At 36.2% G+C, this 23456-nt stretch overlaps 1 protein-coding gene across 1 annotated transcript; it reads left to right on the top strand.

Moving 5' to 3' along the window:
• Positions 1-6768: 6768 nt before the first annotated feature.
• On the top strand, positions 6769-18909 carry PRL (Minichromosome maintenance (MCM2/3/5) family protein). Its single transcript, XM_089394628.1, has 15 exons — positions 6769-7014; positions 7109-7176; positions 7278-7337; positions 7455-7681; positions 8760-8937; positions 9124-9246; positions 12741-12830; positions 12942-13084; positions 16006-16183; positions 16347-16538; positions 16696-16868; positions 17596-17799; positions 17897-18062; positions 18271-18492; positions 18593-18909. Exons 1-15 carry the CDS (start codon positions 6984-6986, stop codon positions 18695-18697), a joined length of 2160 nt encoding a protein of 719 aa, XP_089250754.1. The 5' UTR covers positions 6769-6983; the 3' UTR covers positions 18698-18909.
• Positions 18910-23456: the final 4547 nt, after the last annotated feature.

The raw sequence follows: 23456 nt of genomic DNA, 5'->3' as shown, positions 1-23456 counted from the left end.
GTATCTAAAGAACATATTGTTGCTGGAGTCATGGTTGGAGATAAGGATCAACAAGTCGAATTTGGTGAGATGGCATCCAAGTCAACAACTGTCCATGAGCTTTTTCCTCACGAAATCCTGAAAAATAGGGTCCAGCGATCCCTTTGAAAATAAAAAACCATGATAGCTGTTGGAAAACCAATAGAGGTTATTCTAAATGGGTCCGTTGCGGACAAAAAACTCTTTCGGTTTTGAAAAATCCATTCTCATTTGTCTCGAAAGCGTGCTCAAAATTACTGTGTTGTACAGGAAAAACAGAGTTTTAACTAGGCATTTTTACAGAAATGTGCTACTACTCCCGTTGTTAGCATTTTCCCCTTTTAATTTTAGTAATGATTATTTTGTTGAATTGAGGCTTCTGTGATCCATATCAAGTCTATGAGAAATAAATTTTCGGCGTAAATCACATGATAATGTATTTGTTGATGCGTTTTGAACCAACGAGTGTGGTTCATCGTCAGGACAAGTTGAAGAATTAGATCATGGCTACATGTTAAATAGAGATAGCAGATCTTCCCACGGCTAGGTTTGACTAGAAAACGACTATATTAGACTAGACTGGACAAATGGCTATAATGGACCCAGAAAACGACTAGTTTTGACTAGTTAAATTATTTAATAATAATAATATAATTAAATAGCATTCTAAACTTTATTAAAAATCAGAACATTATAAAATATAAAATTCATAACATTATAAAATACAAAATTCAGAACATTATAAAATATAATGATTATTTAATTATATTATTATTATTAAATAATTTAACTAGTCAAAACTAGCCGTTTTTTGGGTCCATTATAGCCGTTTGTCCAGTCTAGTCTACTATAGCCGTTTTCTGGGTCCATTATAGCCGTTTGTCCAGTCTAGTCTAATATAGTTGTTTTCCAGTAAAACCTAGCCGTTGGAAGATCCGTTATCCCTATTTAACATGTAGCCATGATTTGACTCTTCAACGTGTCTTGACGATGAACCACACTCGTTGGTTCGAAATGCATCGACAAATACATTATCTTGTGATTTAGAAAAAATCTTTATCATAAAAATGATTATTTTGTTGTTGACGTGGAATGTGTCAACGCATTTCAAAAAATGAATTTTTATTTTATTTTTGGCACTAATATTCCCACTATCAGCCAATACTTGATAACACTAACAATACCATTGTTAGTGTATTCCCGTTAATCTTTTTTCTACAGCTAATAAACATTGATAACCCCATTATCGACATTTTCCTATTTATTTCAAATCGGCGCTGACACTCTCGTTGTCAGTGCTTTAACACTCTTTTATTTACAAATCGGTGCTGACACTGAAACTATCAACGCTTTAACATTGTTTTATTAACAAATCGACACTGAGACTGAAACTGTCAAAGCTTTTAAAAACTAATAACTAAAATTGTGATAACAAGTGTAATGGTTTTAAAACTCAGTGGGACCCAGGGACTAGTTACCCAAGAGGTTGGGATGGTTCTTGGGAGTCCTATTGTTGATGTGGAAGGTCTATATGGTGTGTTTCCGTCGGTTCCACTTCCTTAATGTAACTTAGGAGGTCGAATCATATCATAGTAACTTCTCGTCGCATGTTTGCTCGGGTTGGTCGGTTACTTGGGTAGATGTGGGAGGAGGTTGTTACAGGGAATAAGTGCAATAAAGGTTGAATTAAAGGCAGGAATAATTCTTCCTTTTGATTTTGATTCATTAATCACTTTCAAGAGACGCACCCCCCACCCCCCCCCCCACCCCACCAAATCAAAAAGCTCAATAAAGAATTCCACAGTCCACCCATCCAAGCCTGAATGTTTATCCCTTTCAAAGCTAGACAAGATATATTTTAGCTCATCTGCTGAGACGAGGGTGTTACAGGGAATAAGTGCAATAAAGGTTGAATTAAAGGCAGGAACAATTCTTCCTTTTGATTTTGATTCATTAATCACTTTCAAGAGATCCTCGCCCCCCACCAAATCAAAGAGTTCAATAAAGAATTCCATAGTCCACCCATCTAGGCCTGAACTTTTGTCCCTTTGAAAGCTAGACAAGACAGATTTTAGCTCATCTGTCGAGACCTCCTACATGAGAGTTTGGTTTTCCTCTTCCTCTACAAGCATGGGAAAGTAGTTTTCCACCCGGATAATCTTAGCTATTGATATATCTGTAGGAGCTAAGAAGAGATTTGTAAAGTAGGTTTTACATAGTTCAACTAGGCCATCAAAGTTTGAGACCGTTCTGCCCAGATGGTCTTCCATTTTCCAAATAGTATTTGCCATTTTTTGACTCTTCACATAAGCTTGGATTTTTTTGGTATTTTCATCTCCTTTCTCCAGTCATATAACACAAATTTTTAGTCTCCATTCGCTTCCCTAGCTGTAAGTATCAACTTTCTCCCAAATAAAAACCTTCCCAACTCCTCCCTAGAATCATGATCCCTAAACCCTTCCTCCAAAGAGTTTGAAACTTTACTCATAAGCTATTCAATTTTTTGAAGTTCCTTAGATTCCTTGAAGTTCTTCTTAGCTATCCATTCCTTTGTGAGCCCATTGGTCCTTTTTAGATTGACATCAAATTGTTGGGTTATTGATAGCCCAGAACCCTAAAAGATATGCCTCTAGTTTGAATTAACCAGAGTCTTGAAACTAGAATCTAGTAACCACTCAACATACGTTTTAAAAGGGCTTGTAGGTTTTTGAGATTAGCCTCTAACTTAGAGACGGATTAGAGAGTGATCAAATTCTACACCTTTACCCACCCATTGTTTAAAGAAAGCAAACTTGTGCACTAGGGCCTCTGCTATTAAAACATTGTCAATTCATTTTGCACTCTTCCTCCCCTGCTTGTTTATTCCTCCAGGTAGGATTTAACTTGATGGGCTTAAGGTCAATGAGTTTGCAGGAGTTTAAGAGATGATAAAAAAAAATAGAGAGCACATAAGGACTTTCCCTCTCTCCCCACGATTCTCCTGCTCCTCTGGAGAAGTTTAGGTCCCCCTCTGACTATTATATTATCTCTTTGAATCACAGACTTCCGAAACAAATCATTCCAAAAACCAATTCTCTCTTCATGTGGACCATATATATTAAGAAAGGTAAAATTTGAATCCAACTCTATGGAGAAACCTTCCATCTGAAGAGCAGAGCAGAAACTCCAAGTGTTGAGAGCCTGAATTTTGTGGGTATACCAACCCAAAGGCACGCCCCCCAAGAAACCCCTAACATGTAGCCCAATGGACTTCTAGAAAATTAAGGATTGCTCAAGGAGAGCAGAGATAATATACCCTTCCCCCATAGTTTCTTGTAAGAAAATAACCTGAGGGTCTTCTAACTAAATCAATCTTTTAAAGGCAAGTTTTTTAGGGTTTCTTGCTAACCCTCTGTCATTAAAAGAAATGATTTTCATTGGGGAACAACTTAAAAGGCCTTCAATGCTCTATGGGCCTTATCAATAAAGGATTGTTTGCTCAAAACTAGCTCTTCTTTAGCTTGGGCCTTTTCCAAAGATAGATGTGATTTCCCCCTCCTACCAGATATATGAACCGAAGAAACAGGGAGCTTACCTAATCCACAAACAAATCCATTCATGTCGGGGGGGGATCTACTTTGATCTTAAGTTGTACCGGGTGGCATAAATGCCTTATTCTTTAGAGAAGCCAACTTCAAAGGTTAAATAGGGAGTATAAGACCCTCCATGGGCGATCGGGAGATGTCATTCGACTTGATCTGAGGAGAGGGATGTAACCATATTATGAATATCCTCCATTCTCTGAGAATTGTTACATTGCTCCAATATTGAAATAGAAACGAAAAATAATGTAACAAAGGAGAAGGGATGAAAAGTACCCTTCAAAGAGCTAACGGTCCCTAGTTAAATGTCAATTTTCGCACACCCCTCAAGTTGTGACCTCGACCCCATGGCATTTAGAATTTGGAGCTCTGCCTATCCAACCTCCATAGCCCTAGGCCCACGTTTACCAATGTTCTTTTCCCCCTTCTGGCTTCAAGATTTCTACCCTATCTGAAACAATAGTCTCCACCCCCCAGAGTCGCAAGCCCACTTCCAGGCACTTCCACCTCAACCACCAAATCAAAGTTAGTCCCCACTGTATCTATCTTTGACACCTTCGAAACCCTAGCCACAGGTTGACTAGGCTGACCAAAAGCCCCAACTCCTCCAATTTTCCTCTACTTCTTATTGGGCCTAGGAAGGAACTAATTTGTTTTAAATGACATCGTATAGTTTCCCAAAAGATGTCCATATTTGTGGCATCTGTTGCATCAGAAGGGAATCCCTTCGTAATCTATATCAATTAACCACTCCTTATCCTTCGTAATGTTCACGGTTTTATGCAACTTAGTTTACAAATCTAAGCTGATAAGAATTCTAGCCACTGACTAGTCCGTAGTTTATCTAAAAGAGTAGTCTTCCCCTAGAAACTCCCTCAAGGTATTACAAATATTCATAAAGTTGTGATGGTTCCACATATGCAATGGAAGTCCTGGAATGTGAACCCAAATGGGCATCACACCCATTCTTTCCCTTATGGCATAAAAAAGCGGGGACTAGAACTTAAAAGTGACAGGGGTTGAATCCACAAACCATACCTCTTTTACGATCTGCTCCATGTTTGCCTTGGATTTAAACAAAAGCTGAAAGCACCCTTTTGCATGTAATCTCACCTCTGGAGGATTCGATACCTTTCCAGAGATGTTCTCATCTCTCAAAGCTTCAAAGGTTTCCACACTAAATAATCTCCTTCTCAACCTCCCAACTAGGGGTTTTTAGACAAACTCTGCCACTTGAGCCATCTCCACATCTTCACAAACCCTAAGCCCTAAGCTGCACCACAGGGGGCTTCAACATATCAATGCTCCACCTCAACCCTAAGTTGTTTTTTCCCAGAGCCCTAAGCAACACCACAGGGGGCTTCAGGATATCAATGCTCCACCTCAGGTCTCTCCTTCCCAATGACACCCTGGTTGGGATTTTGTTGATGAAAGACCACCCTAATTGCTTTAGCATGGGTCACGGGAGTATCATTAAAATGGTGCCTAAAATCTTAACTAGAACACATGAACCGTCGAACAAGAAAAACCAATAGAAAGACCAGATATTAAACCCCTTTCCCCTAAGCCACCCATAGGCTTACCTAGACCGAAGATGTCTGCAAGACCACTGCCCCTTGAGAGATCGAAGGTTCCAAGGTCCAAAAGCTCCTTAGATATAAAACCTTGATTACCTCTTTCACTGCAAAACCTTGCCTCCTGCTTCTCAGCGAGACTTGATTCTAGGAACCTTGAAGGAAGACCATAAAACAAAGTTAGGAAACTACTACTAGCGGCCGACAACCTCGCCTTCCCACTAGTGTTCACCACTGTATCGACTAGACGGTCGATAACATGGAAACGTCCCCTGGACTTATCTGCTACACCCACCTGAATCCTTGAGAGTCCACTTGGACCAACATGTGCTACCCTCTTAGTAATAGAAGCCTTAATATTCGTCAGAGAGGAGAAGATAGACCCACTCAATGGGTGTTTCAAACCAAAATAAACCAAATCCAACTCCATCATTGCTCAAAACAAGTCTTGCCACCTCAGCTTGCAACAAACTCCTCGCTACTCCTCCCTAATTACCCTGTAATGAATAAGAAAACCCTGTAAAAACATTCCGGAAAAAGTAAAAAGCCTCACAAGTTATTGCTCACTTCACAAACCACAGAAAAACACCTTACTTGCCTTTGACCAGGATATCCACTGATAGTACGCTCTCCCAAAATTGCATTGGTTTGGTCCAACTCCAAACCCTAACCACCTCGAGCTTCACCCTTTCTCCATCCTAGCTCCAAGCTCCACAAATCTCCCAAATGTTAGCTCGAGATGATTTACTAATTATAATGTTAGAATCAAATAATATACACTAAAAAAACATAATATTTAAATGTCTTTTTAAAATAATTATATTGAACCCACAAGACCTATGTACAACATGATCTTTATAGTATACAAAGTGAAATCCATATAAAGTAATAGGTATTAATGCATTATATGTATACTTTTCAAAATAAATTAGAATCATAAATATGTTTTTGTTTTGTTTTATCATTTTAATGGTGAAAAACATTAAAGAAATATGCATATCTTGTAGTGCCTTAAAATTATTATTATAACTCTAAAAACATTTATCTTAAAGTGATTGTAAGAGCCAACTTAAAATAACATATAAATCTAAACATACTCTAATCTCTTCTTTATAATAATATAATAATAACTTAAAATTAATATAATAATTAATTAATTATAAAATAAATAAACAAACAACACAATATATTACTCATTTCCCGTGGACAAATCATTTATCATTTAATCCTATAAAGGCAAGTACATAATAGTCATTTGTAATCCTATGCTTTGAAAATTTTATTTATAAAGAAACAAAAATTTCCACAAACTAATAGAATAACAACCCAAAAAAGAGTTAATATAATGATTAATTAACTATAAAATAAATAAATCAACAACACAATATATTACTCATTTCTCCTTCACAAATAATTCATCATTTAATAAGTACATAATAGTCATTTGTAATCTTGCACTTACTGCTTTGGAAATTTGATTTTTAAAGTAACACTAATATTTCCGCAAAGTCATAGTAACACCTCTTCCCGCCACACATACTTTCCCGCCATTTTTTGGCGCCAAATATGACAATGCTCGCGATTTTACTTTGCATCTGTAACGGTGGATTTGGCCAGAGATTGTGCGACTGCGACTACTGCTGCCTAGTCCGAATAGTGAATACCGTCTCCCGGTTGCCGAATCACACGGAGCCGAATCCGTCTGCAATCAATTTGCAGAGCTACAATACGCTTCTCTGCGTAAAAAACAGTTAACTCCAAGAGATTTGTATCGATTTAGGGTTTTTGCGTTGTTGAAGCTGGTCTGAAAATGCCTGGTCCAGACTTCAAAGCCGACAAAGGTCAGTTTTCGCTACCTATTTATTTGAAATAAGCTCTTATCGTATTGGAATGGACTATTTTCGTTAAAGAGGCATTTGTTCCACTGCATTGCAGAGTTCTGCAAAGACTTCTTGAAGAATTTTGTAGCAGAGAATGGAGTTACGAAGTACATGGATCTGCTGGTATTTTCCTCTGAAAATTTCATTGAAATAGTTTTCTAGACATTGCTTTGTCATGTGGTTCTTAAAATTAATTTCCGTCCTTTTGGGTGTTTTCTGTGCAGCAAGATGTTGCAAATAGGAAAATCCGTTCTGTTGATATTGAACTCGATGACATCAGCAGCGTAAGAGCTAGTGTCTTTGGCATTACATTCTCGTTGATGCGTAGTAAATTATAAAGATTCAAGCGCTAGGGTTTAAAGCCAGAGCTAAGTGAAGTGATTTTTGATTTTTCCTTGCAGTACAAGGGGTTGGATGAGGAGTTCTTGGATAGAGTAAGAACAAATACTCGTCGGTACGTCGGCATTTTTGCGGAAGCAATAGATGAATTGTTGCCTGAACCCACTGAAGTTATTGCAAGGGACGATGATTATGATATTCTAATGAGACAGAGATTGGAAGAAGCGGGTGAAAATGCAGACAATGTAGATCCTTTTCAAAAGATGCCACCCGAGATCAAGCGTTTCTTGTAAGTTCAGATAGTGATTCACAACTCTATTGACTTTGGTGTGTCCTGTAAGTTCTATCTGCATCAGGAATTTAGTTTATGCACGAGGCAATTTGTTAAGGAAAGGGGCTAGGTAAATCTAGATTCTATATTAGTTCGCTAATTCATGTGAGCCCTAAATGTCAGAAATGAAATACTTTCCAACTACTTGCATCTCCTGAAGAATTGAATGAACTAGGTAAACTACTCATACTCGCTTTAAAATACAAGAAATTATTATATTTTGTCCAGCGCTTAAATGCGATTTCATGTTTACTAGGTACTCGTATTTTCTCTCCAACTGGACAGTCCTCTAGGATCACAGTCCGGATGCTTGTTATTTTTCTCGAACTAGTTTGCTTTGTCCCTGTAAAGTCTCCAAGTCATCCTCTGTAAAAGATCCAATAAGGTTTCTGAAAAGGGGTTGGGGTTCAACAATGGAACTCCGGTACTCAGCCTTTGTCTGCCCCGAGGAGAGGGTAAGTTCTACCTTCACATTCATTGTCCCCAACACACTAAACAAATCAGGGACAAGTCCTAACAAGCAACATGCGTTAGTTGTTTTAAACTTTTAAGTAGACTAGATCAAAGAGCCATAGGGAAGCGTTTTAAAATAATAAATCATTTATTCCTGCTAAGGATCAAAAGCACACATCGAAGTCAGTTTTAGCTCGATATATGTTATAAACATGTTTATTGGCAAAGTCATTTTGTGCAATGAGCATAATTGAGGAAAAAACTAATGAAGTTTTCATAAGCAGTGAGAAATTGCCTTAGTTCTGCTAATATTGGTTTAAGTGGGCATAAAAGATTTCTATGGCATTTGCTATATTCTCACACAATAGAAATATGAAACGAAATGAAGTTAAGTGATGCTTAACATCTGCATCCAGTTGATACAATGAAGTTTATCTATTTTTAATTAATATTTTAATTTTTGAAACAACATTTTCTTCTGTGGTTTAAAATAAAACATTAAGACAGTACTCTGTCATCATTGTGTTTTCTAATATTAGTCCTCGTGTAGATGTTTCTAGCTCATATATTGGCTTAAATGCAGTGAAGTTCATATTAACGGCTTTGCAAAAGAGAAGGCTTTCACACTGAGGGAAGTGAAGGCCTGCCACATCGGACAACTTGTCAAAGTGGTTGGTATTGTTACTCGCTGTTCAGATGTCAAGCCATTGATGCAGGTCGCTGTCTACACTTGTGAGGAATGTGGATTTGAAATATATCAAGTAAGTTTTTTCTGCTTAGGATTTCCTGTTTATATGTGCTATATTTCTTTCATTAGGCTATCTCCATAGCAAAAGTTATTTTTGGATATGCTTTATTCATTCGCTTAGATGTGTTTTCTTTTCTAGAGATTTGTTCTTCCGGTGATGGTTTTTACATGTGCTCAATATTGATATCATCTCTGACAGGAAGTCACATCTCGTAGTTTCATGCCACTTCTTGAATGCCCATCAAATCGCTGTAGGACAAATAATGCAAAGGGCAACCTCATTCTGCAACTGAGAGCCTCGAAGTTCTTGAAGTTTCAAGAGGTACTCTAGTGTTTTCTTAGAAGAACAATCTCAGTGTAAACCATGTTTAAATTTTTGTTCCGAATTGTTTGAAAGACAGAAATTCTTTGTCTTTTGCATGCCAAAGAAAATGCAACATTTACAAAACCTGCAGTTGAGAGTTTCTTATTTTTGTAGTATGCATGGAGCAGATTGTTCATTTCTGTAATTGATTACATGTGTAGGTGTATTTATTGTATTTACTATTCTTGCAACTTAGGATTGCTTTTCTCCTTGATGCAATGGACAAAAATCTGTTAACTGCTATATATCTGTTTTTTTTAATAAGCTCGATTGGTCAGGGTCCCGTTGCTAAAGCACCTTGCAATTGGGAGGTCACGGGGTGAATTATTGTCGATGCCCTTGGGGGTTAGGTTCTGATTAGTTTGGCCGGTGTGATGTGATCCCTTGGGGTGGATCTGCCCAGATTTTCCTTGAAAAAGAATGAAAAAATAAAAATTCATTGAAAAAGAATAAAAAAAAGAAAAAAGAAGAAGAAAAAGAAAGAAAAGTCTGGTTTCCAGATTGTTGAAAATTGGGGCAGTATATTTTCCATTTTGTTTAATTCTATTAGTTTTTTGTTCCTTTATTTTATTTCAGCTGCCATTGAAGATTTTTTGCACAAGTGTACATTCTAGTCCGTCTCGAATATGTTTGTCAAGTTTGGTCCACATGTTAGAATAAAATTATTGCTGTGTATTTAGAGGCTCTATATCTTTTCATATCTCTAATTTGATTTGTTTTATGTTTTGGGGTCTACAAGTAACTTTTTATTCTGTGATTAGTATCTTCAATTTTTTGTTTTGTTTTCAGAAACTTGATTCTCCTTCACATGGCATGCATACTTCCTTAAATTCATTTTGTTTTACGTACTGGGATTGGCGATGAATCACTACTATCAACATTGACTCTTTATACTAGCTACTATTCATGTAATACTAAGATGCTTCTTTAGTTGAGCTGTGCCAGTTAATGTACTAATTGCATATACGATCTCTGCTGTCAATGCATCCATACCTAAACCAAAAGGACCATGGCCAGACCTTAGAGCTCATGAATGAGATGGTGACAAAGAGGGCTTACTCATTGTCTCACGTCCTGTCTGTTTCTCTGCATTTCTGTTCTTTGAGGGCTTCTTGCCATTCCTTAACCTCCTTGAAGCCAGTGGTTGGCATTAATGCCAACAAATTTACTTGTTTATAGATTCTTCACGGTCATGGCTGCAAGATTCCTTATCATCAACTTTGATAGCCATATGCTTTAACTGCTCCTTTATGCCTGTTATCACTCAAAAAGAGCCCTGTCTGAGCAATTTAGGAATGAAAGATCTATTACCTCTTGAGCTCTTACTTTGAGTTGGTTCATGCCAAGTTGCCAACACCTAGGAGAATCCTCGGACACTGCCTAAAGTCTACTGATTGAGTCAAAGAAAGCAAAACAAACCAGTAAGTAGATAAACTTGACAAAGGGAAAATCACTACTATAGCTTGGGATGGAGTCTGAACAATGGAAACCAGTGCCTGCCATTGGGTTGTGGAGTTAGATGATGACTAAAGCAAATGTCTGTTGGGCAATGGAGAAATATGAAGATGCATTTACACTGAATGAATCTCACAGGATCAAGATGTTCCAATCCCATTGTTGTTGCAGGGAACACAATCCTATCTTGGTCACTCAAAATCTAATCGTGGAAATCTTTGTACTCCATGAACCTTTGGAGTCAAGAACACCAACAGCTCAGATTTACAACTCCATTGAGCCAGAGAAGAAAACTAAAAAAGGGCCAAATGCCTACTAGCTTAGGATGGAGTCTGGACATTGGAAACCAGTGCCTGCCATTGGGTCGTGGGGTTGGATGGGTTGGATGATAACTAAAGTGAATGCCTGTTGGGCAATGAAGAAATCTGATGACACATTCATGCTGAATGAATCTCACAGGATCAAGATGTTCCAATCGGTAGTCAATGTGGGAAATAACACCCATGAGCCTTTGGGGTCAAGAACACCAACAGCTCAGATTTACGAGTCCATTGAGCAAGGGGGGGAAGCCCACAGAACTTCATGAAATTGACTGATCAAATTGAATGAGAGGGCTGCAAGCATCAACAACAAAAAATGACACAGAAGTGTGAGGAAAAATGAGGAGTCTGGATCAAGTGTTCAATTTTTCATTCATTATCAATAAGCTCAATAGGCAATTAAAAGTAACAATAAAGATAAAAATATCATATCAATGGATCTGACCCCTACATTATGTTTGAGTCACCATCATATTGCTGTTCAACCCATTAAAATTCTACCTTAACACTGTCAAGTTTGCCAGCATGTGCTGTGCAAGCTAGAGTACAGGTATTCCTTTCACACTGATTGTGTTCTCATTTGTTCCTAAAGATAGGAAATCTCTGTAGCCACAATTGTGTCACCATCTTCATGCCAACCCACCTGCAACCTTCATTACCCTGCATCCTTTTGACTTACCAAACAGACAAGTAACTGTTGCTAAAGTGTGTGCATGAGTTTGGCTATGGGTTGAAGTGTGCGTTAGATGTCAAAACAAGTAATCAACCTTTTAGAACTTACCTCCACACATGCTGCGAGTTAAACACACGACGCAGACCAAGGATAGGTTAAAAATACCTTCATTAACTCTGATAAAAATAGTAAATTGTATTAGGACTCACCTCCAGCTAAGTGTGTCCCCATTCTTGCATGATATATATCGAAGTCTTATGATGGCATGCACCTACTATGTGCTGTCCTAGAATGCATCCTCATGCAGTCTCAAGATATAAAAGTTACCCTCTCTTGGTGCATGCACCTTCAAACTGCTGTAAAAGAGGAAAGTGTGCTGCTATGTTGCAGTGAGGAGTGTGCCTTCTTTAGCTAATCAAAACAGTTCATATCCCCTTCATGAATGTGCCCTGTGTATAAGCATACAGTCACATTATATCCATACATTTTAATTTTTAACACCTCCATGGCCTTTTGATCAGGTACCAGCTGTCTAGTTAAAGGATGCACAGATCCATGATTTGGGTATTTGATTTGGTTTTGATTCCTCGCTACATAATCCATTACAATATTCTTGAACTGACTAGTACGCTGTATGGACGTTATCAGAGGATTAATTTTCATTGTTGTCTAACCAGATTTAACACTGTAATGACTTTTCCTTAAGTATTCAAGTCTGTGATCACTATGTAGGCCTAACCTATGACTTAATGGAGACTCTAAGGCCAGACTTCACATGTAGTCATTAATTACTTTTATCTGACCAACTTACTCTTGGTTTCTTTCTAAGGCTCCCTTGAAATTCACAACTCATTTGAGCATTATCAGTCGAGGGTTTGTTGTTGCTTTTTGTTGATGCAAGCGGATTGTGTTTTTGGTGAAACTGTGTATTTCATCAGATATTTCCCAGCAGAAAAATTGAACTCAAAGCAACTACACATCTAATTTGACTGATCCCATTGCAGGCTAAAATTCAGGAGCTGTCAGAGCATGTGCCCAAAGGGCATATACCTAGATCAATGACAATACACATAAGAGGAGAACTTACGCGGAAGGTGAGTTTCTTCGTTAAGTCTTTACATTTGTTCTGTTGATTGCATGAGATTTGGCTTTTGTTACAATTAAAAACATTGCAAGCCATTGACAGCTGAATTTGGGTTCCTCAGGTTGGGCCGGGTGACCTAGTGCAAATCTCTGGAATATTTCTTCCTATTCCTTATACAGGATTTCGAGCGATGCGAGCAGGATTGGTGGCTGATACATATCTTGACGCAATGACGATTACTCATTTTAAGAAAAGATATGAAGAGTAAGTTCTATTGTACCTTTCTGTCTTCTGTAAAGGCATCTTCCTCATTCCTTTGTAGTTCAAGTAGAATTTGGATATGCTTCATTTTTTGGACATGAGTATTCTTTGATTTGAATTAAAGTTAAGATTAGGTAAGATGCTTTTGATTATTGTAACGACCCAAGTCACGTTGCCAAGTATGTTGACATTGTGCTAATGGTCCATGTTTTGGTACATGCATGTATATAGTGTAAATGTTTTTCTGGTCACCTTACAATTGTGTGGTCATTGTAAATATTTTCATGTTAAAGATGATAAATATACCAATGCTCTTCATGGTTGCCTTGCAATGCTGTAATCAATGGAAAAAAAGAGAGAAGATTTGGCAACATATTGCGTACATAGAAACTTTTTGGAACTTCACACATAATATTTTATTAACCTTAACTTAATTGGATGCTAGCAGATTTAATAGATTGAATTATAGAAATCTACAGGAATCCCGTCCAGTAATAAAGACTACCCAGACGTGCAATAAATCAGAATTTCCAAACAATAGAAATGGGAAACATACAGGGCTATTCTATTTATTGGTCAAATTGAGAATTTCCATAATCTTAGATTCTAGCATTGCTAATATTCTAAGTTTTCTGAAGATGAGTTTGGACAGCATTTGTGACTATCCCTTGCCTTTGTTGATTAATCTAATCTCAAAGATTTTTGCATATTTTAATTTTGCCAAATTCACTAATGATGACTAGACATATGTTTTCTGTTCCATCTCAAAGAAACATGGATCTAAAGCATTGTGTATTCCCTGAGAATCCATCCCGGGACTGGTTTTTACCACAAGGAAAAGTGTTGGACTGCAATAGTAGCTTTGATGGTTGGAAAACGTAAATTAGAGCGAGTGTTGATAGCCTTGCTGTTTAATTGAATAGCTGTTCATTCAATTTTAAAAGATTATTGAGATGTCAGGAGTGTTCTGGCTTGAAACCACCTTCACTAATGGTTGGAAACTAGAGCAACAGGAATCAGGATGACTAGGCAATGAATTGAACAATGACATAAATAACTCTTAGCAGAACAAGTAGAGAAACACAAGTTGGTGCTACAAATTTATGTACACAGTTACTACTTCAGTTTTATGAGCTATTAAAGGGACACTAGTTGAGTTCATCAAGGATCTGTGTTGGTTAAATGGATAGGCCACAAGCCTACTGTTTATGCACCTGGCTATTAATTTGGAAAAAAATACCATGCTTAAGGTTAGTTAACCTGTAGAATATACCTTTCCATAAATAATTGCATTACCATGGTAGGATTTTAACAATCTTCTGCAGATAAATTGAGCATTTTACATGACCACAAGATCGTGTAACAGAGCAAGAGCTCAATACAGACAGATTAGTGTGAGACTTTGCTAACTACTAGGCTATGACCTTGTCATGTTCAGGTTCAGAGCATATTGTGGAAGAACTGATGAATCCATCTTCCTATTGTCCTTGTTAAGTTTTGGAGTGTGACCGATACATTCTACACATTTATAGTTCTTCTTTATGTGCTTGTGTCAAGCATATTTATTTGCTCATTATGCATTCTTTCCATGAGTCTAAGAGACCAGGTTGCTTAGAAGGAACCATAGATTGGTCAACCTTGAAGAGCTATTTGATGCCCTTTTATGTTCCACATATTATTTGTTCTTGTTTTGTTCATATGGAAGAAAGCTTAACTACCTGCTGGAGCTGTCTGAAATTGACACACTACAGGAAAAAAATAATAATAAAGGAAATAAATAAATAAATAAGAAGAAAAAAATATCCAGAATTGTAAGGGGGTGTGTTACAATTATTTAGACTGTTTATTGCTTTCATTTTTCATGAATGAGATTCAGTTTTGTTTAAAGGCAAAGTGAAGGGTTTTGTGACATCCAAACATTAAGCACTAATTACGGATTGTTGGTCTTCTCGTATAAAATTATGTGTCTAAGCAGTCAAATAAAACCAGAGTCATTGCGATTCCTTCCTTTTTGAATCATTAGTGTTTATTCATTATTTGTCACTGCCCCTCATTTGTCAATATCTAATTTGAAATACCTGCACTTTGAAACTGGTCTAACGGTCAAACCATGCAAATGAATACAGTCCACTCACTGCTTTCATAATTGATTTGACAATGCTTTTATGGATGGAGGATTTCTATTTGATCCATGTTTTCTCTGTAATCGCGATTATATTGTAAAATCGCGAGTTTTTGAAATTGGCAACATTATCAGCCGATAAATACATGTATTTTTTTGGTGATTTTTATGAAAAAGTCGTGATTTTTTTTTGTAAAAATCGCATTTTTTGGGAAAAAAATCGCAGAATTTTTGTTTTTCTTGTTTTTTGTTTATTTTATAAGGAGGAGGTGACACAACCTACCCAAGCTACCTCTGTCACCAGTAGAGGACGTGGTCTACCTCTTGTAGCTCCTAGTTCTTTAGCTTCTAGAGCACAACAGAGTCCACTGCCAACTCCACCGACATCTACATCTATAGGGGCAAAGGAAATCAGTAATATTAGACTTTAATTATTTGGTTCATTTCATTGCATATGACATTATACTCATGATATAAGATATATTATTATATTTTTTGTTGATATTTTGAGGTTGAGTTGGGACTTGGGAGTCAGGACTTACTATTCAGGACATGATTCACTGTTATGTGTGATGTGGCACTAGAAATGATATTAAACATCTTATATATTAGTTCTTTTATCATATTTATGTGTCAATATATTTGTTTTATGTTGTAGATGCTTTAGATATTTAAAAAATTGAAAAAAAAATGAATATTTTTGTATGTTACGATTTTTTTTGATTTTTTTCCTGCGCCAATTTAATCCCGATAACGATTAATGCAACATTGGTATTTATTCATTGATTTCAAACACCCGTAGGTACGTTTTACAAGGTGATGAACAAGAACAAATAGAACGACTTGCTGAGGATGGAGACATCTACAACAAGCTTGCACGTTCTTTAGCTCCAGAAATATTTGGACACGAGGATGTAAAAAAAGCCCTGCTTCTGCTTCTTGTTGGTGCCCCAACTAGAAAACTCAAGGATGGAATGAAGGTATAATTATTTTATTGAAGAACTGTTAGAGAGAAACTTGATTATTCTGTTGGTGACTGTCCGGGAAAAATGCCTGGTTATTTTTCGCTTATCTGGTCTCTGGAGTCTGTTGTCTACAAAGGCAAATTTATATTTATTGCTCACATTTCTGTTTTACTTGCAGATAAGAGGTGATTTGCATGTCTGTTTGATGGGAGATCCTGGAGTTGCAAAGAGTCAGTTGTTGAAACACATGATCAGTGTGGCACCTCGAGGAGTTTACACCACAGGTCGGGGAAGCAGTGGTGTTGGTCTGACAGCTGCTGTTCAACGGGATCCGGTTACCAACGAAATGGTCCTTGAAGGCGGCGCCCTGGTAAGTTTCTGAGCTTTATTCTTTCCAATGTTTAAGTTGTTGGTTTCTTTGGAGTTGGGAATTGTTTTATTTTAGACTGAATGCATTAGAGGTTTTACCGACATATCTTTGGGCACCATAGGAGCAGTGACAGAAATAATGGATCTCGTATGTTCAGGTGCTTGCCGACATGGGTATATGTGCTATTGATGAATTTGATAAGATGGACGAGACAGACCGTACTGCTATTCATGAAGTGATGGAGCAACAGACTGTCAGCATTGCAAAGGCGGGCATAACAACTTCTCTAAATGCACGGACGGCTGTTCTGGCTGCCGCTAATCCTGCCTGGTATGTATTATTATCATTCAGTTTGAAGGTAGTTTTATATGAGGTTCTACCATGAAGATAAGTTTGTGAATATCCTGAATTCTAGAGATAGATCTCATGGAGTTGCGTCAAGCTAGTGGGACGTACGGAAGGTGTCTTTTATAGAAGCAAAGGCTTTGTTTAATTATTGTGCTTATCGGGGAATTCATTCATCTCTTTTGATTTTTCGGAAACTAAAGCTTTTGTGTCTTTTCTTCCGACTTTGCTTTGTTAAAGTTGTTATGTGCTCTTCAGTTGTGGAACTTGGATCGAAAGTATGAGATAGATCTTCATTTTTGGGGCTGTAAACCATTAGGATACATTGGATGATGGAGAAATTTGAAGCCTCTTTAAACTTTTATATTGATTTGTAGAAAGATCTTAGTACCCTTAATTTTTCTCCTATTTCGGAACTCTAATTGGTCAAAAAGGATTAATTTACTTTTACCGTGATTTTGTTTCCTTGCTCTTTTACATATTTCAGTTAGTAGTTTTTTATTAGCTTTAACAATCTATGGTGCTCTCAATTTTTTTTTTAGCCTCTGCTTTTATTTCCATGGCTAATTGACAGTTCTTTGCATACTCTTCGCTTGAAAGGAGAGTATGGTTCATGTTTGCTTTCTGGTATTTTAGTGTACACTGTATCCTACTTCTGTGATGGAACTTTAATTTTGAGTTTTGTTTTATACTATGTTGTTCATTATCACAGGGGTCGGTATGATCTACGAAGAACACCTGCAGAGAATATCAATCTTCCTCCAGCATTGCTTTCTCGTTTTGACTTGTTGTGGTTGATACTTGATAAAGCCGATATGGATAGTGATCTGGAAATGGCAAGACACGTGTTATACGTGCATCAAAAGTGTGAGCCACCAGCTTTAGGCTTTACTCCTCTCGAGTCTTCCATCCTCAGGTGAGTTATTGTCACCTCTTCTTTAGATATTGATGCTCGAACTGTTATACTCTAATGCTGAGTAGTTTTTAATCTTATGATGGTTAATATTTTCTAGGGCTTATATAGCAGCGGCAAGAAGGGTATCACCTTCTGTGCCTAAAGACCTTACCGAATATATTGCCAGTGCTTATTCTTCCATGAGACAAGAGGAAGCACAAAGTGATGCACCACATTCTTACACCACTGCCAGAACACTTCTAAGCATTTTTCGCATCTCAATGGTAATTTATCTGTTCCTTTGTGCAATTACCTAGTGTTACGTGCGAGTTCCAGGAGAATTGACTTTTCAAGTTCTCATCTTTTCAACACTAGAGTGGAGTTGTGACTAAGCAACAACATTAATCCAAATTTGGCCTTTTAATCTCAGAAACCCGTTTATTGACAAAAGCTGATGTCTCTGTTTCTTTTGTCTGGATTTATTGTTCACAGGCCCTAAGTCGGCTTAGATTCTCAGAAACAGTGGCTCAAAGTGATGTAGATGAAGCCCTCAGGCTTATGCAAATGTCAAAGTTCTCCTTATATGCTGACGAAAGAAAGAAAACTGGTCTGGATGCCATATCTGACATCTATTCAATCATAAGGGATGAAGCTTCGAGAATGAATACTATGGATGTCCGCTATGCTAATGCCCTGAACTGGATTTCTCGAAAGGTACTCTCCACAAACTGTATAGAGCATATGAAATATCGTTAGTTCAAATTTTCTATTCTAGGTTGGTTTAAATGCATCTAATTGGGTCTCCTGCATGCAGGCTTACACTGAAGCTCAACTAAAGGAGTGCTTGGAAGAGTATGCAGCATTGAACGTGTGGCAAATTGATCCTAACTCATTTGATATTCATTTTATTGATGCCTAAAATGTCCAACAAGCAAATAGTGTATCATATAGCTGTAAAGTAAATATCCTCATTGTTCAACTCTTTTAGCAAAAAGAGTTTTGCTTTTTAGATGTCCTTGAACTGATATGAAACTCAAGGCTGAGTTTCCTCACACGGGGTTAGACGTGTCTTTATAATCAAACTTATAAAAGTTTTTTCATGCTAAAATTGAGGACTTTGTTGCTTGCTTACACATTATAATCTTATCTTGGGTGGAAGGTAAACCTTAGTCATGTTGGTGGCATCTAAACCAAGCTGGTGTAGTGGAAGGTGTTCATGACAACTTAATGGTTCAATTTTCAAGGGTTTTTATGATATAGAGTTACCGATGCAAAGTTTCAGTAACATACAAAATTATTAGGTGCCCGTGTTACAGTGGCTTGGGAGAAAAGGGCCCCAAAAGTGATATCTTATTTGACCCACCCAATTCAGTGAGTATTTCAGAACACCTTCAAAACTTGGTGCTTTTTGGATTGATCAAGGGTGGCCGTTCGAACACTGGTGAAAGGCCACAAATCTTCGAGATGATGCAGGCAAAGGCGATGGTTTATTAGGTTAATTATTTAGGAGGAGACTATGAGTCCCATGTCGATCTATATCAACGTGGATCTCTGAAGCTCTCGTTATTTCTATTCTATATGCCAAACCATGGAGGATTTTTACATAAACAACAATTGATCTAAAGCCAAACAAATGTTCAAAAAAATAAATCAGTGTCTTTTCCTTAGTGTATCCAGATATTAACTTGGCAATTTAGTATTCTTTTAATAATAGCTCTTTAACTTTTAATATTCACTCAATAACTTGATTAGTTAATAACAAGTTAAGATTTATTTTTAATATATTCACTCAAAATAAGTTAAGAGTAGCATTTTAATATATTCACTCGTGATTTGGTTATTTAGTAATCAGCTAAAATTAGCACAACAAATAATCCACACGAGAACAATTTCGTGTCAGTGTATTTGTATTTTCAATTTGAAGGTTCAGTATTTTATAAAATTCAGTTTCAATTTGATGGCTCATTATTTTATAAAATTCGCGGATTGGAATATAAAAGGTCGTAGGAATACCTTTGGGTTCTCTTAAATTGATCAGTCGAGTTCTCTTAAATTTATCAGCCTTCTAAACTTGATCAGCATGAAGTTTGTAGTGGAAAAATTCTTTCCTGGAAAGAAAGGTTTGCAGTGGAAAAACTATTTCAAAGATTTGTATTTTGTTATCTACCATACATGTTTATAATTTGATTTGAGAACATGGATAGAGCCTTGTGTTCCTATATGTCTGAGATGAATACATAAAGGAGTTGTTTATAATGTGATTTTTTGGAGATTCCGGTGACGGAATTCGGCGGAAGAAATTGAGGTTAAATCTTGATTTGTTGCAGTTAAAATGATTTTTTAACTGCATATTTGGATTCAGCACCCTGGAAAACACCTAGGACGCTTTGATTGTGCAGAAACTAGCTATCAAACTTGTGATTCCAATAAATTGCTACCGGATTTTGACCGGAAAAATCTATCGGAAAAGCTTTTAAAAAGTCGCATTATAGACAACTGCATACATAAACACTACACGATTGGATACAATATCTTGACTTTTTTCTATATTATAATATCTTGACTTTTTATATTATTATATCTTGACTTTTTATATTATTATATTGTGTTATTTGCAGTGGAAAAATTATTTCAAAGATTTGTATTTTGTTATCTACCATACATGTTTATAATTTAATTGGAGAACATGGATAGAGCCTTGTGTTCCTATATGTTTGAGATGAATACATAAACACTTCACGGTTGGGTACAATATCTTGACTTTTTTCTATATTATAATATCTTGACTTTTTATATTATTATATCTGGACTTTTTATATTATTATATTGTGTTATATACGATAATACATAGTATGGGTACCATTCTTGGGCATCGGCGAACACAAGTACCCCATGCTGTCGTGCTTCTGGGAGCTAGTAGAAAATGTTCCAAAATCATGAGCTTCAACTGGTATTTTAGGGTGTTTTTTTGAGAGTTTAACTACAACAAATTTTGATGTTTCAAGTACTTATTTTGAGCAGATTATCAATTTTTGAAAATATATTTTGAGCAGAGAAAGTACCATTTGTTTATTTTACAAGTGATACATGTTAGGTGAGGGGGCTGGACTGCATGGGTTCTGTAAAGTGACAGACAATTGCCAGTCATTTTTTGACAGCTGTTGCAAATTTTGAACTTCCAACTATTGATTTTATTTTTATTTTTTTGAAGTCTATCTTGAAGCTTTAATGATAAGATTCAACAAATTACAATGATGGTCGGAAAGAGAAAGAGTAGCGTGTTCGTCAATTTCATTTTATAAATTTCCAAACTTGAATTTCGAAGTTGAATATAATAGTGTTGTATGAAATCACATAATAATGAAGTAATAATAGCTTTTTTGTTTAGTTTGGTGGGAGTTCCGCAGGTTTTTTTGCTGGCAAGAAATTTCATTGGCAAATTGTTGATGGGTATTTTGATTTTTTTATGGCAGTGTTTCATAGTTCAATTTTTTACATATTTCATTGCAAAGATGGAATCTGCAGCATGGAATTTGAATGGTAAGTTTTAGATGGAAATAAATAAATTATTTTATTTCTATTTTTAATATATATTAAATTTTAATATATTATATTATTGCTGCTTCCAACTTGATGTTTCTTGTAAATTTGGATAAAACTTTTAGCTGTACTAGATACCGGAAACTTGTGCAACATAGATAATACATGATAATAATTTAAAGTTACAATCCATGATAATAATTTAAAGTTACAATCCAGTGGGATATTAACTTGAGGTGTGATTTTTTTTTGGGATGGAAGTAGCCATTCTTTCAAGAAAGCATAATAAATTGACAGTGTTTACCATGGTTGTCAGAATGGGCTGGAGTGCAGTGTATATGTTTTATTTTTTGAATTTTTTTAACACATTTTCTCAATCAGCTTCGTCAGAAGATGATTTTAGAAAAATTGTTAGAATTGATGTTGATATTTTACATTTAAAAATAATAGGATTTTTAAGAGTGCTATTTTGCACTTATAAATAATAAATTTTGTTAGGGTGTTATTTTACTTTATTATTAGGGTGCTAAATCTGTTGGTATATTAAAAAATACAATCACTTAAGTAAAAAATTATTGTTTTCACTAGCATTTAAATGATGGTCACCCAAACAAAATTCGAAAATAAAAATGTTGAACACAGCAACTTTTTAGTATCTAATATAACATTGATATTTGGCACATGTGAATGGGCCCATTGTATGAGAACTATGAACAGTTTGTGTGATATTTAGTATTTACGCTTCCTTTAATATATGAACATATGCACCATTTTCTCCCCTATCAAACAGCATAATTTAGCAATTTGGATGGAATGGACCTTATTTTGGCTGTTTTTTAATTCTACAAATGTGAATGGGCTGGGCCCATTGTATGAGAACTATGAACAGTGTGTGTGGGTATTTAGTATTTACACTTCCTTTGGAGGTGAACATATACACCATATTCTCCCTATCAAACAGCGTTATTTAGCAATTTGGATGGAATGGACCTTATTATGACTTTTTTTTAATTCTACAACTTTATTCTAATAAAATGGTGGATAAAGCCAGCATAACGGTCATTCAGGTAAATGGATGGGGACAATAAGCATTCTGGGGTCTTTTGGCATAGATGTCCTCTTTCACTGGTATGAATCACTTCACATACTACATTCATGGTTGCTAATGATCCTTTTGAACATTATGTCATATCAATATAACTACTTGATATTTACATCTTAAAGAAACTAAAGGAAGATAGTAGGTTGCTGGTAAATCTATTTTGACCATTTTGTGTTTACAGCACACGTTCATCTTTTAGAAGGCCAAATAATATGATGAAAAAACTATACCTGTGTGTGCTTGTTTTGGAAAACATCGTTCCGTATCTGGGAAAACACTCCAACCACCTTAAAGCCTGAAAGATAGTTTGTCTTTGGCAATTGAATACACCCAAACATTTAATGTGATTTGATGACAATTGACAGGGACACGGAAGTAAGCAACAACACTTCGGAATACGATGGACCATGAAAGTGTTAACACGTGGAATACGATGGAGATACGATGGACGTTGAGTCTCGATGCGATGTATCTTTTCATGCAAAATCGTGAGGTTGGAGCCCAGGGGCCAAAACAGTGGTTGAGAATGTGACGTGGCATGTTATCTGTCGGGCATGTATGCATGGCATGGGAGGGGATATAATACACTAATTTATTTTTTACTATTTAATTTATTTAACCAATTCTTATATTATATGAAATTATAGAGGTTTAAGAATGTTTCAAACTTTTAAGATAATTAAAATTCATAATAAATATGATAAACAATTAAAAGCTATGAACTCAAATAATTTCAGTGTTGCAATAAACTCAAATAACTTCACTGTTTTGTTTTCAAGTTAGAAAGGCAATTAAACCAGAAATTAAAGATTGCTGCGGGATGGCACTTCCAAGAAAAAGGATCAGGGTCACAAAGCTTTGAAAATCATTTCACAAGACAGACTACATTATATTTAAGAATAATTTAAAGTTTTTTTCGCAGGAATTGCAATCAAAGAAGAAGCAAATTAAAAATAATATTACAACCAATCAATGGTTTGAATATGCAAGACAATTCTATGAGAAAGAATCTGAGATAAAGTTGTCTCTTAGAATC

The sequence above is a fragment of the Pinus tabuliformis genome, chromosome 1_2 (genome assembly GCF_031772625.1).
Source record: "Pinus tabuliformis cultivar Carrire ecotype Pingquan chromosome 1_2, CPIR1, whole genome shotgun sequence".
Classification (NCBI taxonomy): Eukaryota; Viridiplantae; Streptophyta; class Pinopsida; order Pinales; family Pinaceae; genus Pinus; species Pinus tabuliformis.
Note: the sequence above shows the minus strand (reverse complement) of the source record. Positions and strands in the feature narration are given on the sequence as shown.